At 36.8% G+C, this 21046-nt stretch overlaps 2 protein-coding genes across 5 annotated transcripts in view; one reads left to right on the top strand and one right to left on the bottom strand.

The window, feature by feature from the left end:
- Window positions 1-7013, bottom strand: part of sntg1 (syntrophin, gamma 1) — a 53384-nt gene extending 46371 nt beyond the window's left edge. For all 4 annotated transcript variants that reach the window (XM_058765425.1, XM_058765428.1, XM_058765426.1 and 1 more), the window contains exon 1: window positions 6690-7013. The gene's annotated coding sequence lies outside the window, so the exon portion shown is untranslated. The remainder of the gene's footprint in view (window positions 1-6689) is intronic.
- Window positions 7014-11541: 4528 nt separating this feature from the next.
- Window positions 11542-14405, top strand: snai2 (snail family zinc finger 2). Its single transcript, XM_058765491.1, has 3 exons — window positions 11542-11777; window positions 12460-12972; window positions 13169-14405. Exons 1-3 carry the CDS (start codon window positions 11699-11701, stop codon window positions 13348-13350), a joined length of 774 nt encoding a protein of 257 aa, XP_058621474.1. The 5' UTR covers window positions 11542-11698; the 3' UTR covers window positions 13351-14405.
- The last annotated feature ends 6641 nt before the right edge of the window (window positions 14406-21046 follow it).

The raw sequence follows: 21046 nt of genomic DNA, 5'->3' as shown, positions 1-21046 counted from the left end.
AGTAAACATGATGAGCGTCGCTGAGGCAGATAACTCGCGTTTCTGATGACAATCAAGATGAATATTTATATGCATGGACCTAATTTTGTTGCGGATGCAACAACTGACACAGAATTGAGAATTTGAAATCTTATAGAAACACTAGCAAAAAATACAATGTCTTTTTAAACGTGCATATCATAGCAACATCGTGATATTGAAATATGTGATCATTCTTGGAGCTGCATTAGTAATCTTAAGGCTGTTTCACACTGAGTGCGATGCGAATTGCCGACGAATGGTGCTTTCACACCGAGTGCCTTTTGCTAATTCACGCCTGCACACTAGGTGGCGCCAAACAACAATGCATTTTTCCTCAGACATGTATCTCGTATATGGATTTAAACCATCATCGAGTGCATTCAATAACTTCCGAATGTGATCTATAGTTGATTTTGATTCTATAATTGGTAGATATGCACTCTTTGTATGTTTAATAACGCTACACTGCTTATCATTTCTCATAAACATCCTTTATTGTTATAAAAATACCATGAGCTGCATACAAAACAAATACAGAAAATATATCGCCATAATCATGTGTCTATTTGCTTTCATATTTCATGTGAAGAAAAATGTTTTACTAAATTTTTTTAATACGGAAGGTCTAAAGATCGAACGCACTCTGACTCATAACACTCGCACACATGGAAGAAAATGGACAGTGCTCTCCAGATCACATAATTCAGTGGAGAATTAACAGAAATTATATTAAGAACATGCGAGAATAAATTTGTTCACAGATACCAATTTTCGAAACAGCGCCTCCACTCTCACCCTTTTGTGCAACAGCAGCTGCTCTGGGCACGTGATCTAAGCTCAAATTTAATTGCTCATTTCATCACGGAGCGACGGGTGAAAAAATAGACAACACAGGACGAAAAAAAATCCTCACTTTTTCGCACTGTGAAAGTTTACGCCAAGTGTGAATAGCCCCATAGGGATCTATTGTTTCGATTCAAAATCGTCATCGCGCCGAACATTCGCACCGAATTTTCATGTTCATGTTCATTTTCAGCGATGTAAACAAACATGGCCACGTCTGTAGTAATAAATACTTACCGATCTTATTGGTCGTAAAATTATCATTATAAATGTTTAAAAACAGTTTAACTGATATAACAGTACAAAGGTTCAGGGACTTTTCGCTGTTTGTCATTCCGCTGGTCTGTGTTCATTTCAGACAAACTGTCAGTCTGTACATTTGTTGTGCGAAGTTTTCAGTGACCTTTTCTTTGTTACATCTTTGCGCCACTAGGTGGCGACAAGTGACCTTCCTTATGAGTGAGTCATTTGAATCATTCATTCAAGCAATTCTTTCAAAAAACTTCTTTATGAGCGAGTCAATGAACCAAATTCTTTCAACTGATGTCGATTCATTCAGGAATGAAACAAGTAACTGTTGATGATTCATTCACTTAACCAATGATTCATTTAATTAAACAGTAATATTTTTGTACTATTTACTATTTATTAGCCTATAGTTTTTATTTTGAATTAGCATTTATTTTTCAGCTTTTCAATTTTCAATTAAATTTTACTTTAATTTTTTAGTAATGTTGTTATGTGCTTTTGTCATTTTTATTACTTTTATTAAAAATATTAATATTTAGGTTTATTTAGGTTTCATTTATTAGTCTTAGTTTTATTTATTTATTTAGTAGCCAAGGCAACTAATATTTTATTTATATTATTTTATATTATTTTAGCTTTATTTCAGTTAGTTTCAATTTTAGCTTCACTAAACGATAATAATCGCGTTCCAAACACTTTGTTAATTTAAGAACAAAACAACTGACACTGTCTTTATTAGTGAGTAACTGAATCATTTAGCAACTTTCAATAAAAAATAGATACGTTACTTATATTCCTAGTTTTTTTGTTTGATTGTTTGTTTTTGCTTCAGGTTTTGTAAATCACTGATCCATCTCGTGATCTTAATTGTGATCCTCAAGGAAAAATAAATTGTAAATATGCTGTAAATATATTGTAAATACAGTAATAAATTTATAAACTACAACAGGCAGTCATTATGGATGTGACAGGTTCCATGGAACTAAAGAAATGCAGGAACACAGAGGTAGAAATAAGTAGTTCACATCTCAGGTCCAGTGCACAGAGGCTGAAAAACTCAATGGCGCTTGTTGCTAAAAACTACCATGCTGCCCTTGAATGCTGTACTTAACCCTCAGCAGCTCGTGAGATGCAGGAGCATCAGTGCAAGTGTGAATGAGAATGCAAAGAGAGTTTATTATTCATGACCCATTACTTTATACTCTCACCACCTGGCCGTTCAATCCCAATGCACTGAAACCCCACACGGACGACGCTGAGCTTAATGACAATGGAAACTGCGCACGGCACCTCATTCCAAAACCAATCACGTCTCTAAAGGTGCTGCATCATTTTGAGGCATTCCAAGGGGCGGTTCTGTGTTTGTGGAAACACCCATTTTCAAGCCAATAAAATTTAAGGGTCAGGAATCAGCTAAACAAGCACACAGCATGACGAAATGGGGTTCTGTTCTAGAAACCAAGCAGCCTAACCTGCAAAACATAAAGTATCAGCCAAGACACAAGGATCATCTGGCAACAAAAAGCTCAGCTTATTATTGTGTGTGCTTGACAAGAATGAATGAGCATGACTGCCTGAAGCTATTGTTCACTTTTGACTTTGACCATCCTTGCATGCATTGCAAACACACTACACGTTCTGAAACAACCATATGCTCCATGACAATCTGCATCCAAATAAAGAAACACACATGCTTACACATTTTACGGCTCAATGACAGTGTAGACACATACAGAGTTATGAATATTTCAGTAAAAAAAGAAAAAAGAAAAAAAATGTTCCTCTCGTTTTAACAATATTATTGATATATAAATACATGTTATAATATATATAACTTTTAGTTCCCAAACTCTATTGTGTGTATAATAATAGTTATATTAAATACTGATGATATAATTTTTTACCATTTTTACTTATTTACATTGTGTAATCCAACGTTTATTCCCATTTTAATGTCTTATTGGTAACACTTTATAATAAGGTTTTTTTTCTTAATATGCAACTATTAATATGTTAATATGCAGCTAGCAATGAGCAATTCTTCTACTAGTCTTATTCATTAATCTTAGTTTATGTAAATTTAAATATTTACTAATACATTATTTATACCAAGGTTGTTAATTAATGGTCCAGAACTAAGATGACCTAACATTTATTAACTAATGTTGACAAAGATTAATAAACTCTGTAACAAATGTATTGATTATTGTTAGTTAGTGCATTAACTAACGTTAACTAATAAGTTCTTATTGTACAATATTACCATTTTAATGCAATTTATTCACATGTTCATAAACTATCCATAAAATTGTTTAATATTCAGAGTTCATGAATGTAATGAAAGGATTGTCAATATTTTGCATTAGTATTTGTATTAGTATTGGTCAAAAACTGTATGTTTAAATATATTTAGACCTTTAGAAATTTCTTCGAAATAAAATGCATTTTACCCGCAAAGGGGAAAATTTAAATTGTATGTTCATCACTCAAACACAGTCAGCTGTGTATAACTGGCTTTTTTTTTTTTTTTACAAATATGGTCATGTGACAAAGAATTATGCAGTTTGTCTGATTCTGAAAGATACACTTTTTACCCCACTCTTCCCAACACCAAACTTAACATTCATACGTGCTTATTGAATATTGACATTCAAAACCATAGACATTAACAGTGAGTTGGTCCTCTTTTTGCTGATATAACAACTTCCACTCTTCTGAGAGGGCTTTTTATTAGGCGTACACTGTCCAAGTCACTGCAGAAATGTTCAGGTATCAGTAACCCATGTTATTATGGATGCACTTTTAACCATCTTGTATATATTCAGAGTAATGTTCACGCAAGACATTTTTGACTGACATATCAATTGTTACATTCTATGCATTGAAATTTCTAATGGCAGTGTTGCATTAGAGCACACACACTATTTATAATTTAGCCCAGAGAGCACCAGCATCAAAGTGCACCATTATCATCATATTGCTCTTATACACACCCCATCATTTTCATTGTTTCTGCGTTCTTTTAAGCTTGTTCCACAGAAATCACTGCTGTTACAAAAGTCTCTCCATCTGTCCCATCACATTTTATGAGAAATGTCTGCTGGATGCTTCCGCTGCCTAATGGATCAAAAGAGCACTTGTCAGTTACTATTCAGGGTACCCTGGGTAACCTTGAATGCTGCCACCGCTGCGACTGCAAGTGAGACAAAACGATAAACCGTGCACTGCAGGCATGAGCAAAGATTTGACTGGTGCCATCCTGACATTTACAATGCAATGGGGATCTCAGGGTGGTTCTCTAGTGAGTCTGAAACAGCTACATGCATGAAGAAGAGGGAATGAAAGTGTTAACTCTTAAAGGAATAGTTCACCCAAAACTGAAAATTTACTGAAATACTAATCACCCACAGGCCATCCAAGGTTAAGGTAGGTTTTTTCTTCATTGAAACAGATTTGGAGAAATTAAGCATTACATAATTTGCTCACCAATGGATCCTCTGCAGTGAATGGGTGCCGTCAGAATGAGAGTTCAAACAGCTGATAAAAACATCACAATAATCCACACCACTCCAGTACATCAATTAATGCAAAAAGCTACATATTTGATTAAAAATAATAATAATAATAATAAATCATTAAGACATTTTTAACTTCAAACCATTGCTTCTGAATATAATACAAGTCCAGTGATAAAGTTGTTTCGTCTTAATTAAGGAGAGAAATACACACAGATCAAGCACTGTTTACAAGCAAAAACAGCCCAAAACAGTTTTAAACAAATTGGTATTTTAGCCAGAAGCAATGATAAAGTTAAAATGCCTAAATGGTGGATTTGTTTCTTTAAAACACAGAGCTTTTCGCTTCTCAAGATGTTAATTGAAGTATAAATCGTGTGGATTACTTGTGGATTATTGTGATGTTTTTATCAGCAGTTTGGACCTCATTCTGACGGCACCCATTCACTGCAGAGCATCCACTGGTGAGCAAATCTGATGATCTACATCTTGGATGGCCTGAGAGTGAGTACATTTTTTGAATGAACTATTCCTTAAAAAATAAAGGTTTATAGTATATCCCATAGATGAACCATTCTTGGATTCAGTGAACAGTTTTTAAAAGAAACTTTTTTTTCTTTCATTTTAAAAACCTTTTGTGGAACAGAAGGATAAAGGTTCTTCATGGAATCATCAATGCCAATAAAGAACCTTTATTTTTGTCTGTAACAGACATATCAAACATTAAATATTCATTAAAGGTATATGAATATTGATAGCATGCCTCTCATTAGAATATAACCTTAATCATCTCAGAAACCATTTCTATGAATGCTTATAAAACCATAAACTAACTCTTATTCTGTGCAAAAAAACAAAAAAATCTATTTTTGTTTCCTGCTCTCTTGACAGAATAGCTCAAGACAAAATCTTGACTCCCTAATTACCTGCCTGCATATATTTTTCTGGTTCGGTTGATCGCTGTATCTGAGAATTTTCCTATTGTTATTGTTGCATAAAATGCAAGACTTAAGAAAGATGTCTTTTTAAGGAAGGGAAAGCCACAAGACATTCACCAGCTGTCTACAGGTCACATTCAGGTTGAGTCAACAACGTACATAGCACAGTCACTCCTCCCTCGACACGGTGAACCATTATCACTATATTTAAACAGTGTTTCGTGTTAATGAGGCACTATAGGGTGTATGTGCGTAATGAGCAATCTGTCGTAGATCACGCTGGCAAAACATTATGATAATGCTGGCCTGTTCATGTTGAAGAATGCAGCGGCTATTGCTTCTAGTTACTTGCTTAGTAGAGCAAGAAAAATACGTAATTGATATAATGGATATGAGTGCGAACACATACAACACAATCACAGATGGGTCGCAACAAAAAAGATGACAGCTGACCGTCTGACACTTGTGGTGCTGCTAAGTCAAGTCAGTTTTATGTCTACAGTGCTTTCGGCATATTGAATCAAAGCAGCTTTACACACACAAAAAAAATGTCTTTGGGAGATGTTTGCATGCCAAATATTAACAAGCTACATCATATTTACATGTTTATTTAAATGAATTATTCAATCACATTAAACTGAGGACAAATTGGGTGCTTGAGGACATGCAAACCCTTAATTAAAAAGGATGGGCGTCCCTAAAGACTCATCTTTGAAGGGCTGCCAGCCCAAGAACAATTTGATAGACAATGTTTAGCATAAGGAGGTATGTGCTTTATTGCACCTGATGTGAATGGAAGATCTGACACAGCAAAATGTGCATAAGCAGGCTGTTCTGTGCTCCAGCATCTCTAATGCAGCATCAAAGGCTTCACACACTCATTTGTGTTCTCAAGTTTAGGCAACAAAGCCTCGTTTTTAGATCATTTGGATGGGTGTTCAGTGAGATACTGGATCTCACTCCCTTAGTTGTCATCTCCATAATTAGATCTGTTTGAATGGTGACTAATTTGGTTAGAAACACTTATTAGAAAAGCTGATCAAATGTTTGGTCAATTAAAATATGTGCATCTCTTGTATTGCATTACATAGAAATCCCAGTACGACTAGTTATAAAAGCTTACCTGATATTCAACTAACAGGTGGTAATTTGCAATTGGTAACACTCATTCAAGTTCACAATTCTTCCATCTCTCTTGCATTTGTCATCACTGTCTACGTGAAAACGAGTGACGATCAGCCTCCGGATCATAACGACCACTAATGCACAGTCTCCATCCGCAACCCTTTGGCAAAATCCTCCAAAGCGAGTCCTTTAAACTTGCTCTTAGTTTATATTCCCACAGCAGGCGAGACGCATCTGTCGTCTTGTTCTCCAGCATCCTCCGCAATCCGAGCCATGCAGCTTTCCATCTACATATCTTCTGCTGTCGCTAGGCATCCTGAGCAATAATAATGACCGGCTGAAAACCACAAGTAGCGATGTCCGATTCGCGAACGAACGATTCTTTGAACCGGTTCTTCTGAATGATTCGATCGAGCCGATTCGCAAAGCGTGCGAAAGCGAAATCACTCGCATGTGGGAGAACTTGGATGTGTTCGAAATGGAACGGCACTGTACTGCATTTTGCGCTATATATACTGTAGCTGCACAGTGTCTAGGCTATTATTTCGAATAGTGTGCTACACACATGACCTAAGTAGGCTATGTGTAATTTAGTAGCCTATGTGACGTCCTGTTCCCTGCTGGAAAAAGAACAAAACAATGGAACCCTGCCCAAAACACAATAGAAAATGTAATGGTTATAATGGGAATTGTATTGGTTTTAATGGAAACTGTAATGGTGTCTACTGGTATGTGATGGATTCTATTGGTGGGATGTTAAATCCTATTGTAAAAATGCCCAAAACACACTACAAAACGGAATTTTGTAATGGTTTTACTGGAAAAAGCTAATGGTTTATAATGGTATTTTAATGGAAACCATTGGAATTTCTGTGATGGTTTCTATTGGGCTTCTATTGTTTTTTTAGAAGGGTTGTCAGTGGAAATAAAAAAATAAATAAAAATAAAAAAGAATGTCTGCATTTTGAATCCAGTTTTGAGTAAAATTTCTAATCTTTTGTTTGTCTGGTCAAACAATGAGAGTAAAAACCACTGATATTAGCCTACTTACAGTTCATTTGTCACACTAAAAATCAATTGACAAATTGAGTGCACTAGGACACATGCAGTGCACTGTATAGGGTGAATGCAGGTAAATTGGGTCACTTTTTAACACTTCACAATTTGCCAGATGTAAAAGCTATCCGAGTATTCTAAATGTACAAAACATAGGCTACTGCATGATGCAGAGTAGCCTATATTTTACCAAACAGAGCATGCAAAGCATGCTTCCATTCTTCACAGTATTGGTTTACTAGGCTATGTAGAATTTAAGGAATGTAGCAATATAGTGTATATAAAATATACTGTGCAGAATAATCTTCCACTCCTATCTACAGAACTATGTTTTGGATCAAACTGAGGTGGAGGATGACATACAAATTAATAACATCCAAAGTTATAACCTAATCATAAAGTGGCTATAAATAATAACTCCGGGTTTATCTATAAATTAATTGTAAAATAAAACCTCAAGCACCCGGAAACATTTGAGAGCGATGACTCAATCTTTATGGTTTCGTGTTTTGAACCGGTTCGTTTAAAACCAAGCGCCCAAATGAACCGATTCGCTAAGTGAACCGAACGTGCCTATGCTAACCACAAGCGCTTTTTACGTCTCTCTCTCCTCTCCCCCTTCATTCTTTCATTGTTCACCGACGCTAAACATCTGTCCATTTTAATCTGAATATATCAGCAGAATATGTATTACTGAAAATCAAAGCTGAGGGGAAAAAGACGCGGTGCACAAACGCAAGAGAGGGTGGCACTTTAAGGCTCCATCATATGCGTGATTCTCAATGCGGTATTATTTGGTGAAGGAGGCAGAGGAACCCACGGGCTGTACGAGAACATTCCCCACAAAGCTTTACATAACCAACGATGTTTCTACACAACATTACAAATTACCAGAGATATTTCAGTTAACAATGAGTTCACGCTGGGACTCTAGCTATGCTGCAGAAAAGAGAATTTAGCATGAAGAGCCTTTGCATACTATTCTACTAAGTATAAACTAGTCAATAATACATGCAGTCAGCATGTTCTCTATCTGCTCTAGTTTTCTCCATCACTGACATGCAAATGCAAATTTTAAAAACGATAATTAGCCTATATTAACTTTGCCTCATAAGTAATAACACCCTCCTTCCTTTCTATTCCTTTCTTTCTTTCTTTTCTTTTGCTAGATTTTCTATTGATTTTCAGTATGCAGGGTGTATCTGGGATCTGGGCTGATATTGAAAAGGTTACAATTTTGACTCCCATAATAGGTTATCCGTGAGCGATCACCATTGTGCCTTTGAGCAAGGCACTTAACCTCAGGTTGCTCCGGAGGGACCATCTCTGTAATAACTACTGTAAGTCGCTTTAGATAAAAGCGTCTGCTACAATGACTTGCTTATACAGTCTCCACAGGAGATTAACACTGATATAGAACATATATTGAGTCATCAGGCATACTGTTGGATATCTATTCCCATTGCACTTTATCTAGAAAGGCTGTTACTATGATCTCTTGAACCAGAGGTTGTGAAGGAGCCCGATTGTGCTGCGCTCACATTTATTTCCCCTCTCTCAGCAAACACAATCCAGTCTCTGTTCGTCCATACATTTATCAGGCCCTGTGTGATTGGAGTCAACAAAGCAAGTGCAAACAGTTGTCAAGAGTGGTTGACATAAATAATTGCAAATTACAGGCAACTGTTTACAAATAATTAAAATGCAATACTGTATTATTTTTGTATAGAAAATATAATGCAATATATTTTCACTATATAATACTTTGCTGCAATAAAACAAACTGCTAAACAATATTTTTACTGTGCTTATATTGTCAAACACAGACTCAAAAAGAAATACAGACAAATTTATTCTTGTCATTGAGAACAGAGAAATGAATGCCCTTGCTTTTATGACGCTATGAACAAAGGATACTACCTCCATTTCTGTAATTAGTTTTGGCAGATAAGGAATCTGACTTGCAATTAAAAATTCCCCCAGAAGAGGTAGAAAATCTGCTTAGCGTGTGCCTGTTTTAATTACTCAAGACAAGAGGCCCTATTGAGAGGTGCTTTCTTTATATTCACAGCAATGATGTGATGTTGGTTATCGTTTATCTTCATTTGATGGTTATTGATTTTACCTATTATTCACTTTTCTTATTGATGCTTCTTGAACAGCAAATTAATCCAAATATCATTTTGTATACTGCGTTTTCAATCACTCTGTGCCAAATATACTGGTCTATTTTGGTCCAAGTTTTCTGACTTAAGTAGACCTTAATCAGGGTATTAGACGCCATGTTGAATTTAACACAGATGGAAATGAGGCTGTGAGGGATCGACAGTCTTTACAATGTCACGTTGGTACCTAGATCACGTAATTTACACAACTTTCAAAACTTTTTTTTTTTTTTTTCCCGGAAGAGCGTTTCGTTATTAAACAACAGTATAATCCATTGAGCACACTGTATTTAAATTTCTTTTTTTTCTTTTTTTTTAATCTCTCACAGCCTCGTTTTCATCCGTCAAAAATTAAATACGGTGCTATCCTTAAGGTCTATAGGATACTGAGCCATTATAACCTATCATCATTTACTCTGAAAACACTCTTTGTCCTTTTTCATTTGTAAAAGCAGCTCTCCAATTATGAATCGCTTCTAGAATGTACTAAATGTAAAGAGGTGCTAATGGGTTCTATCAGCATACAAATGTAATGACTTTACAACTCAATGAATATAAAGTGACCTCAAAAAGTAATTGGACACTCAAGCCACACTTAAAATTTATTGCGTTAGACAACAAAATATAAAACACAATGGCATTTATTTTAATTTAAAAAAATACAGCACAAACACAAACTAGAAGAAACATGTTGAACTGTAAATTTCAAGAAATAGGCCTAGCACTTCTTTGGACTTTTGATTGCTCTACTCAGCTGTTTTATTGATTATATGGTCCATCACGCCATATATAGTCTAATTTTTGAAAATATAGCAGGCTTATGTATAATAAAACAATGAACTCTTTCAGAAAAACGTAGCTACTGAAATTTTTATCTATATAGGCTATTTAAAATATTCTGTTTTAACCTTAATTTATTTGTCAAGCCCTTTTCATTGTTTATAAAAAAATAATAATAATTACACAAGACCTAATTAACCTTATTCACAAGTCGGAGGTAACTCATGTTCACACTAGTTACTATAATCATGTTATACTAGAGTTACTCGCGTGAACACAAGAGGGCGTTAGTGAACTGCGATTAAACTTGACTCTGTAAACTTTTAACTCTAAATCCATGGCTAAATTTATATGAAACTGCTATTTTTGAAAACACATCTTTAAACTGTTGGATATGAAAACTGACATAACGTATATTTAAACATTACTAGTGAGAGGTGACCAAATGAACGCTTTAGGGGAACATCTAGTAAAATTAAACGCCACCAAACCAACATAAAGACTATAATGTTGCTGTTTTGGTTTTTAGTATTCACAAATAAACCAGGATCAAGAGTTAACAAGATCTACATTCCCTTTTAGGGATCATATTTTTCTTTAATGGGCTATCCTGCTTTAAACATTCAAGAATAATGGCATTCCAACAATCTGTGTGCTCTGACCATCTGTGACAAGTCTGAACATTATTTCACCTCCATACACATCCCTAGCGTGAACACCTGTCTTCCTTTCCTCAGTCGCTTCTGACCCCGCCCACTACAAACCACGCCTCTATTTCGATTGGGCCGGAGTTCATGAATATGCACGTTTCGAATGCTCGGCCCCTCCCTTTGCACCTGATTGGAAGTATTTACTTGTTTTTTGCACTGAGGCTCTGGAGTAGAGCTGCTCTGCGCTGGAAGATGAAGCCCTGCTGGACCGAGCAATAAGGATTACAGTGATTTGACTTTATAAAAGAGAAGAGAGGACCTTTATATCTGCCAGTCGACTTTATACGTATTCCAGGATGCCTCGTTCATTCCTAGTAAAGAAGCATTTCAATGCAGCCAAGAAACCGAATTATAGCGAACTGGAGAGTCCAACAGGTAATAAACTTGATGATTCTAAGTCCTAACAGTGAAAAGTTAAAGTTATTAAACTTATTTAGTGTGTTGCAACTCTTCGTTAAAGTTAAGACACTTTTGAGTTGCAACATATTAAAAAGTTGCGCCTATTGAATTAATCCATTGCTTGTTTTCTTGATATTTTGTTCATGAATACTAAACATAGACTAAAACGGAATAATTGGCAAACAATCCAAAGGATCCTAATGGAAACAGTTCCTACCGAATAAACTTAAAACTGACAAAATAGCCGTTTCATTTTATCCATTTGGATCTTATTTGATCCCACTTTTAGGGTTGTTTCCAAAGTATCTCCTTTTAAAATCCAGTACACATGCGTAGGATTTTTTTTGGCGAATGGTTTCAATGATATCAGTGTTGTGAAATGAATGCCTGAATGTAACTCCATGTAAAGGAGTTAATAAAAACTGGTAGTTGCTGCATGAGTTGCTGTATGAATGCTCTAGGGGAAAGCATATCTTAAATAAGTACAAATACTCGTTTTCTCAATAAATATGGTCATAAAAGCGGCATGCATAACTATAAAAGAAGGAAAATGCATTTTAAATAGTTTCAGATTTAAGAATATAGCATGTCACGTCTCAAGTATTTTAGGCCAAGTACCCAGTGAACTAATGCAATTGCATTTCCCCTTTTATTGCAGTGTTTATTTCTCCATATGTCTTAAAAACCCTCCCGGTGCCTGTTATACCTCAGCCTGAAGTGTTAAGCCCGGTGTCGTACAACCCCATAACAGTGTGGACTACCAGCAACCTGCCCCTGTCACCCCTGCCCAGCGACCTGTCCCCCATCTCCGGATACCCCTCGTCCCTCTCCGACACGTCCTCTAATAAAGACCACAGCGGTTCGGAGAGCCCCAGGAGCGATGAAGACGAGCGGATACAGTCGACCAAACTGTCAGACGCTGAGAAGTTTCAGTGCAGTTTGTGCAACAAGTCCTACAGCACGTATTCTGGACTCATGAAACACAAGCAGCTGCACTGCGACGCACAGACCAGGAAATCATTCAGCTGCAAGTACTGCGAGAAGGAATACGTCAGCCTAGGGGCCCTAAAGATGCACATAAGGACACACACACTGCCGTGCGTTTGCAAAATGTGTGGGAAAGCTTTCTCCAGACCTTGGTTGCTGCAGGGACACATTAGGACGCATACAGGTGAGAAGAGAGAAGATCACACAATTGAGTGGAAAAATGCAGATCTATAATGCACACCTAAAGTTCTTGTTGCATGCTATGGATTGAATGCTTTTAAGTATTTTGCACAATTTGTAGCCAGTAATTGTGTTAGACGTTGCATTGCATGGTGCAGCAGTACTTCATTATGAACTGACATGACTTTTGTGTTCAATAGGTGAGAAACCCTTTTCATGCCCCCACTGCAGTCGTGCATTCGCAGACCGGTCCAACCTCCGAGCTCACCTGCAAACCCACTCAGACGTGAAGAAATACCAGTGCAAGAACTGCTCCAAAACCTTCTCTCGCATGTCGCTGCTGCACAAACATGAGGAATCTGGCTGTTGCATTGCACACTGAGACAGTCACACACACACACACATTCACTAAGTGCCTCCGATTGTGAATGTGATCTCGGATCTGCTCTTCCTGTCAGTATACTCATGATAAACTGGATACAAAGCGCAAAACGCATCTGATTTAAAAATGCACCGCCCTAGGGTCTGAATGCATAAAGTGTTTGTGGAGTCATTCAGAGATCAGATTCCGACCAAGACGCTACACGCTAACAAGTAAAACTGACCCAAAACAGCCTTTCCACTTTAAGTTTGGTTCCTGGAGAGCCTTCGACACCCTCAGAAAGGAAACGGCACAAAACAAAAGACTGTTTACTGGATCCCTGATGGTCTTAATTCATTGAATAAGAAGCCTTTTTATTTCAGTGTAAACGCAGATTCATGCGCCCGTCATGTGCCTTCTATTTCAACAGTATTTGCTCTGTCCTGGTTGGGTTGATGTGTACTGTACATTTGTTTACGGATACGTACTATTTGGGAGGTTTTAAACATGTAGCCTCTCCAATGAGCAATAATTGATATGCCTGTGACTGAATGTTAAATGGGTAACGGTCACTTTTTTGTTTCTTTTTTGTTTTTTTAGAGGTAATCGGTCAGACATTTCACACCGTAGATGGTGGCACACCAATGAGCTTGAGACCAAAGGAATAATTAACGCCAAGTTTTTAAACAGGGAACAAGTGCAAAATGACATTTTCTTGAATTAAAAGTATTTAAACTGCTGTGCTATCATAACGCAACAGCAGATAACCAGCACTCAGACATGCAATACTTTGCCATGTGCCTTTTTTTCATCAGGAACTTCAGAGATTTTGCCATGTAATTGTTTTTTTGAATGTATATGACACTGATATGATTGTACTTTGTATTGCAAAGTGTAAATGAATGGTATGATTTTGTACAAAAAATAAAATTTACACTTTTTGAATAACTCAGTGACGGTTCGTTTCTATTTGACATCCATACTGTTGGGATAGTTTGTGCAAAAATGAAAATTAAATCATAATTTACTAACCCTCATGTCATTCCAAACATGTATGGCTTTCTTTATCTGTGGAAAGGTGAATGTTTCTTGAAGAAGAAAAATGCAATTAAAGTCAATGAGGTCCAAAACAAGACTGCTGATGATGATCGATTTTTGGGTGAACTATCCCTTTAGGCTTTTAACACTTTCATTGAATAACAATTAGCCCAATGTTTACATGTGCATAGCGCTTGTAATGGTATGCAAATGAGAAGGCCCTTAACGGCACATTAACAGAACGTTAACAGAATCTTACTGAAATCTCCTGAAAAGCACTGCGCTGTTAAATCTGTTGCTCAAGCATGCTGATTTTTTTTTTTTTTATCCGAATTAACAGTAAAAGAGAAATTACAGTTAAACATGGTCATGGGTGATGGAAAGAGCTGGTTTTAATATAGTTTGACTCATTCCCACAGTTGCATTGTGGGAGTTCATCAAAGTGCAGTTTAAGTATTTCATGCTGCAAATGTGTTTGCAGTTTACTGTGACGGAAAAAGGAAAGAGCAAGTTGTATGAACTACTATCATTAATTTAAAAGTCACACTGGTGGAGACTCTATTTATATCCAGGATTCAAAGTTAGTCCAAACCAAGTTGAAAAGTCATGGAAATGAAGTGGAAGAAGATGTGGGAATGTCACAAGATTTATTGTGCATCCCAATGAAATGTCCTCATTTTAAAGTCAGTGGTTTTGTGGACACATGAACCTGTCCTTGCGAACCTGTTCGGCTCCCAAACAAATCCCAAATGTTACACCTCCTCCCTATGTTGATCTCACTTTGCTGCCAATTTCTTTGAAGACTCCGGGTCTCTGAAGGGGCCACTATGGCAAAGCCAGACTAGCTCTCACTCATGTGAAAGTCCTTTACTGGATTATTACTCAGCAACCTCACACTACACAGTGGGAACTCACAGGACTTGCGCAAACCAGCGGGCTAATTTTGAACTGAAGTAAATAGCTCCATAGCAAAAATAATCTAAAATACACATGAAATCAAAACTGACGCTATTTACTTATTTTACAAACATTCCTGAACTGATAGTGAATGATTTTTCCAAAGAAAAGTTTTTTTTTTTCTAAGGAAAATGTACTATTCAACATATAGGATATACATAAGTAATATATATATATATATATATATATATATATACATACAGTGGGGGGGAAAATTATTTGATCCCCTGCTGATTTTGTATATTTGCCCACTGACAAAGAAATGATCAGTCTATAATTTTAATGGTGGGTTTATTTGAACAGTGAGAGACAGAATAACAACAACAACAACAACAAAATCCAGAAAAACGCATTTCAAAAAAGTTAGAAATTGATTTGCATTTTAATGAGTCAAATAAGTATTTGACCCCTTCGCAAAACATGACTTGGTACTTGGTGGCAAAACCCTTGTTGGCAATCACAGAGGTCAGACGTTTTTTGTAGTTGGCCACCAGGTTTGCACACATCTCAGGAGGGATTTTGTCCCACTCCTCTTTGCAGATCCTCTCCAAGTCATTAAGGTTTCGAGGCTGACGTTTGGCAACTCGAACCTTCAGCTCCCTCCACAGATTTTCTATGGGATTAAGGTCTGGAGACTGGCTAGGCCACTCCAGGACGTTAATGTGCTTCTTCTTGAGCCACTCCTTTGTTGCCTTGGTCCTGTGTTTTGGGTCATTGTCATGCTGGAATACCCATCCACAACCTATTTTCAATGCCCTGGCTGGCTTCAATGCCCTGGCCCTGACGGTACATGGCCTCGTCCATCGTCCCTTTAGCAGAATTAGGCCATTAGCAGGCCATTAGCAGAAAAACACCCCCAAAGCATAATGTTTCTACCTCCATGTTTGATGGCGGGGATGGTGTTCTTGGGGTCATAAGCAGCATTCCTCCTCTAAACACGGCGAGTTGAGTTGATGCCAAAGAGCTTGATTTTGGACTCATCTGGCCACAACACTTTTCCCCAGTTCTCCTCTGAATCATTCAGAAGTTCATTGGCAAGCTTCAGACGGGCCTGTACATGTGCTTTCTTGAGCAGGGGGACCTTGTGGGCGCTGCAGGATTTCAGTCCTTCACGGCACAGTGTGTTACAAATTGTTTTCTTGGTGACTATGGTCCCAGCTGCCTTGAGATCATTGACAAGATCCTCCTGTGTAGTTCTCATGAAAACTCCACGAGGTGAGATCTTGCATGGCGCCCCAGTCCGAGGGAGATTGATGGTTATTTTGTGTTTCTTCCATTTGCGAATAATCGCACCAACTGTTGTGACTTTCTCACCAAGCTGCTTGGCGATGGTCTTGTAGCCCATTCCAGCCTTGTGTAGGTCTACAATCTTGTCCCTGACATCCTTGGACAGCTCTTTGGTCTTGGCCATGGTGGAGAGTTTGGAATCTGATTGATTGATTGCTTCTGTGGACAGGTTGTCTTTTATACAGGTAAACTGAGATTAGGAGCTGTCCCTTTAAGAGAGTGCTCCTAATCTCAGCTCCTTACCTGTATAAAAGACACCTGGGAGCCAGAAATCTTGCTGATGGATAGGGGATCAAATACTTATTTGACTCATTAAAATGCAAATCAATTTCTAACTCTTTTTTGTTGTTATTCTGTCTCTCACTGTTCAAATAAACCTACCATTATATATATATATATATATATATATATATATATATATAAAATAATTAAAATATAATATATATTTAATATGTAAAAATGAGAAATGTACTATACATTTCTTTATGTGTATGAATAAGGAAAAATGACACACAAGTACAAGTAGAGGCCTGGTGTGACCACTCACCCTATAGAAAGGTTTTGGGAAAACACTTGTCTCTTTCATGCTGTGTGGTTTTATCTTTCCATGATCTGACTCATGGAAGCACTATTCCAGGTGTTCATTGTGACACACCTCACAATTGAACAGCTTCGGCCCTCAGGACCCCCTATGATGCCATACAGGTGTTCACATATCTTACAGTTTTCTGGAAGTTCAAATAAATATTATGACATTTTGTGCATAATAATGGCAGAATATTATCATAATAAAACTTGGCACATTATGTAGCAAATATGTTTTATAGACAACATGGAATCAGATATGTGGCTTTTAGTTCATCTATCAGCTTTGAGGTCATCAGTAAACCGTTCTTGTCCAATTTCTTTCAGTAATCAGAAAAACATGTGACAGAACCTGCTTCTAATGCAATTTTCAAGAACGTAATTCAAAATCGTTCTAACTCTGTTCTTTTGTCACATGTTCATTGAACTTTTGATGCCCCACGTCACATCAGGCCTCTCCCTCACAAGACTACCATCACCATGGCTCGAGGACAGATCTGACAAGGTTACAAAGGAAGTACATTATCTTTGTTAGTCTCTCTCTCTCTGCTGACTTCACACTAATGCAGCAGCTCCTGTAAACGGAACAGATTCAATTAGAAAGCTGGTTGAAGGCCTGTTTGTTCTGGTTAGTGTGTGATAGAAGGAGCCTGACCTGAAGAAAAAGACAGAAATATTCTTCTCTTAGTAGCCTGAAAGGACCTTTACAATATAAAAGAGTACGTTCTATTGCTTTTAAAGGAATAGTTCACACAAAAATGAACTTTCTGTTCCGATGTAAAACAAAAGCAAACATTTTTAATAACTTTTTTCTTTTTTTTTTCTTTTTTACAAATGAATGGGAACTTTTAAGTTTTTAAGCTACAAAAAGGATGCAAAAGTACCATAAAAATAGTCCACATGACTTGTGCACTATATTGTTAGTCATCAAAAGTCATATTATAGATATGTGTGAAGAGATTTAATTTATTATTCACTGAAAACAGAAGTTATTAGATCCAACTCCAAAGACAAAAGTGAATCACATCTGAAATCTATCTTAAAGGTAAAGCTCTCTCTAAAGTTATCATTATTTATTTATTTATTTATTATTTTAGAAAATATATACATCTTCTGTGGAACACAACAGGAGATATTTTGAGGAATATTAGTAACCAAACTGTTTTGATTACTATTGACTCCCGTTGTACAGAATGAATGAACGAACAAACAAACGAATGAACGAACAAACGAACGAATGAATAAATAAATAAATAAATAAATGACCAAACTTTCATTTTTGGTTGAACTGTCCCTTTAAGATGGTAGTTGGATTCCAAGCAGCTGGTAATACCAGTTTAAGATGGTCGAGGTTGGTTTTTGGAACATAGCAGGCATTTTTGTCCACCTAATAACCAGCCTGAACCAAACTATGTTCCAAAACATAGATACTTTACCAATTAGCTAGATTTTCCAGAAGTGAAGGACACTTGTATTTCTTGGTTTTTATAGCAACCTGCATGCTAAATCAGCATATCACAGAAATGCATGAGAGTAACTGATCAATATAGTATGTTAGAACAGTGATTGGTCCAAAAAATAATAATTAATGAATAGTAATTAGTCCTAAAGTTTTCCTAATGTCAGTAGCTGAATTAATCTGATTAGCTATCAGTGTGTGAGTAGCCACATCACCAGCCAAAAACAATACTTGTGTCAAATCATACATTTGCACATCAGGAAAAATGGGAAGGAAAGAATCCGAACAGCTAGACATGTTTGCGCTTGCTTCTCAGGCAAATATCATTACAATCTTCTGCTAACCTAAGATGTCTGATCTGTCATGTGATGAGAACAGGACGCTCACATGCCTCTAAATCAATTACAGTTGATATCAACACAATCATATGCCCGCTCCTGAATATTTGCCTCTGTTGATGTCACTTGATTTGATGACCTACAAGATATTTTTCATCCATGTGAGAGTTTCATAACTCCAGGACATCCATACAAAGTACAAATCTTTATAGAATTTATGTTTCAATTATGTTTCAAGAGAAGAACATGCCCTTCGTGAACATTATCTATGGATTTTATGCTAAAATGTCAGTACACCAATCCTGGATTGATTTGAAAGCACCAGCTACCATATTCATCTACACAACATCATCATGCTGATGTTTATTTAACATATTATTTCATAAGAGATTTAATTTAAACCGAGCAAACATTAACGCCTTATAGTACACTACATTTTTCAATTTGCAATTTAAGCTAATCAGTTTGTTAGAACTTGACTGATTTTCTTACACCAAGCAAGTGGCTGATTGTTGATATTAAGTCTGATGAAACACAGTGATTATTTTTAGCCTACTAATGAAGTTGGTCCTCCAGGATGAATTACTTTAATTTCCCACCTTCTAGCAAGTTTATGGCTGTTATGAGGTTTTCACTCCTATTACATTCACTTATTTTATATTGCAAATCATACTGGAGAGTGATTCTCTCAACACACATCACTAGGGCTTGGTTATCCTCTGTTAATGTACCTCCAGGAGTCAGGGTGGTGCTAGTGAGTAAATGTCAGGCATGAACTGTTTCTGTAAAACTATAAATTGATGATGCACAGCAAGCATTTATAGATTTGCTGTTAAGGAAAAAAACAATATCATGGATACACATAAGAGTAGCTTTAGCTTTATGCAGTGTTGGGGAAAGATACTTTTAAAATAAATGCATTACAATATTGCGCTACTCCATAAAAAAGTAACTAATTGTATTACTTAGTTACTTTTTATGAAAAGTAATGCATTGTATTACTTTTGCGTTACTTTTTGTCACCCAGGCTGGGCTTGCTTATTTGTTTTTTTGTTTTTTTTTAGTGCTGTCAAACAATTAATCTCATCCAAAATAAAAGTTTATGTTTACATAATATATGTGTGTGTACTGTGTATATTTATTATGTATATATACAACCCGAATTCTGGACATGCTGGGACGTTTTAACGTTTTAAATTAACTAAAAGAATTTCAAATCACATGAGCCAATATTTTATTCACAATAGAACATAGATAACATAACAAATCTCATTTCAAATTTGATGCCTGCTACAGGTCTCAAAATAGTTGGGACGGGGGCATGTTTATCATGGTGTAGCATCTCCTCTTCTTTTCAAAAAAGTTTGAAGACGTCTGGGCATCGAGGTTATGAGTTTCTGGAGTTTTGGTGTTGGAATTTGGTCCCATTCTTGCCTGATATAGGTTTCCAGCTGCTGAAGAGTTTGTGGTCATCTTTGACGTATTTTTCGTTTAATGATGCGCCAAATGTTCTTTATAGGTGAAAGATCTGGACTGCAGGCAGGCCAATTCAGCACCCGGACTCTTCTACTACGAAGCCATGCTGTTGTAATAGCTGCAGTATGTGGTTTTGCATTGTCCTGCTGAAATACATAGGGCCTTCCCTGAAATAGACGTCATCTGGAGGAGAGCATATGTTGCTCTAAAACCTTTATATACCTTTCAGCAGTCATAGTGCCTTCCAAAACATGCAAGCTGCCCATACCATATGCACATATGCACCCCCATACCATCAGAGATACTGGCTTTTGAACTGAACGCTGATAACACGTTGGAAGATCTCCTTCCTCTTTAGCCCGGAGGACACAGCGTCTGTGATTTCCAACAAGAATGTCAAATTTGGACTCGTCTGACCATAGAACACTTTTCCACTTTGAAACAGTCCATTTTAGATGAGCCTTGGCCCACAGGACACGACGGCGCTTCTGGATCATGTTCCCATATGGCTTCCTTTTTGCATGATAGAGCTTTAGTTGGCATCTGCAGATGGCACAGTGGATTGTGTTTACCGACA

The sequence above is a fragment of the Onychostoma macrolepis genome, chromosome 24, assembly GCF_012432095.1.
Source record: "Onychostoma macrolepis isolate SWU-2019 chromosome 24, ASM1243209v1, whole genome shotgun sequence".
In the NCBI taxonomy this organism is placed as follows: Eukaryota; Metazoa; Chordata; class Actinopteri; order Cypriniformes; family Cyprinidae; genus Onychostoma; species Onychostoma macrolepis.
Note: the sequence above shows the minus strand (reverse complement) of the source record. Positions and strands in the feature narration are given on the sequence as shown.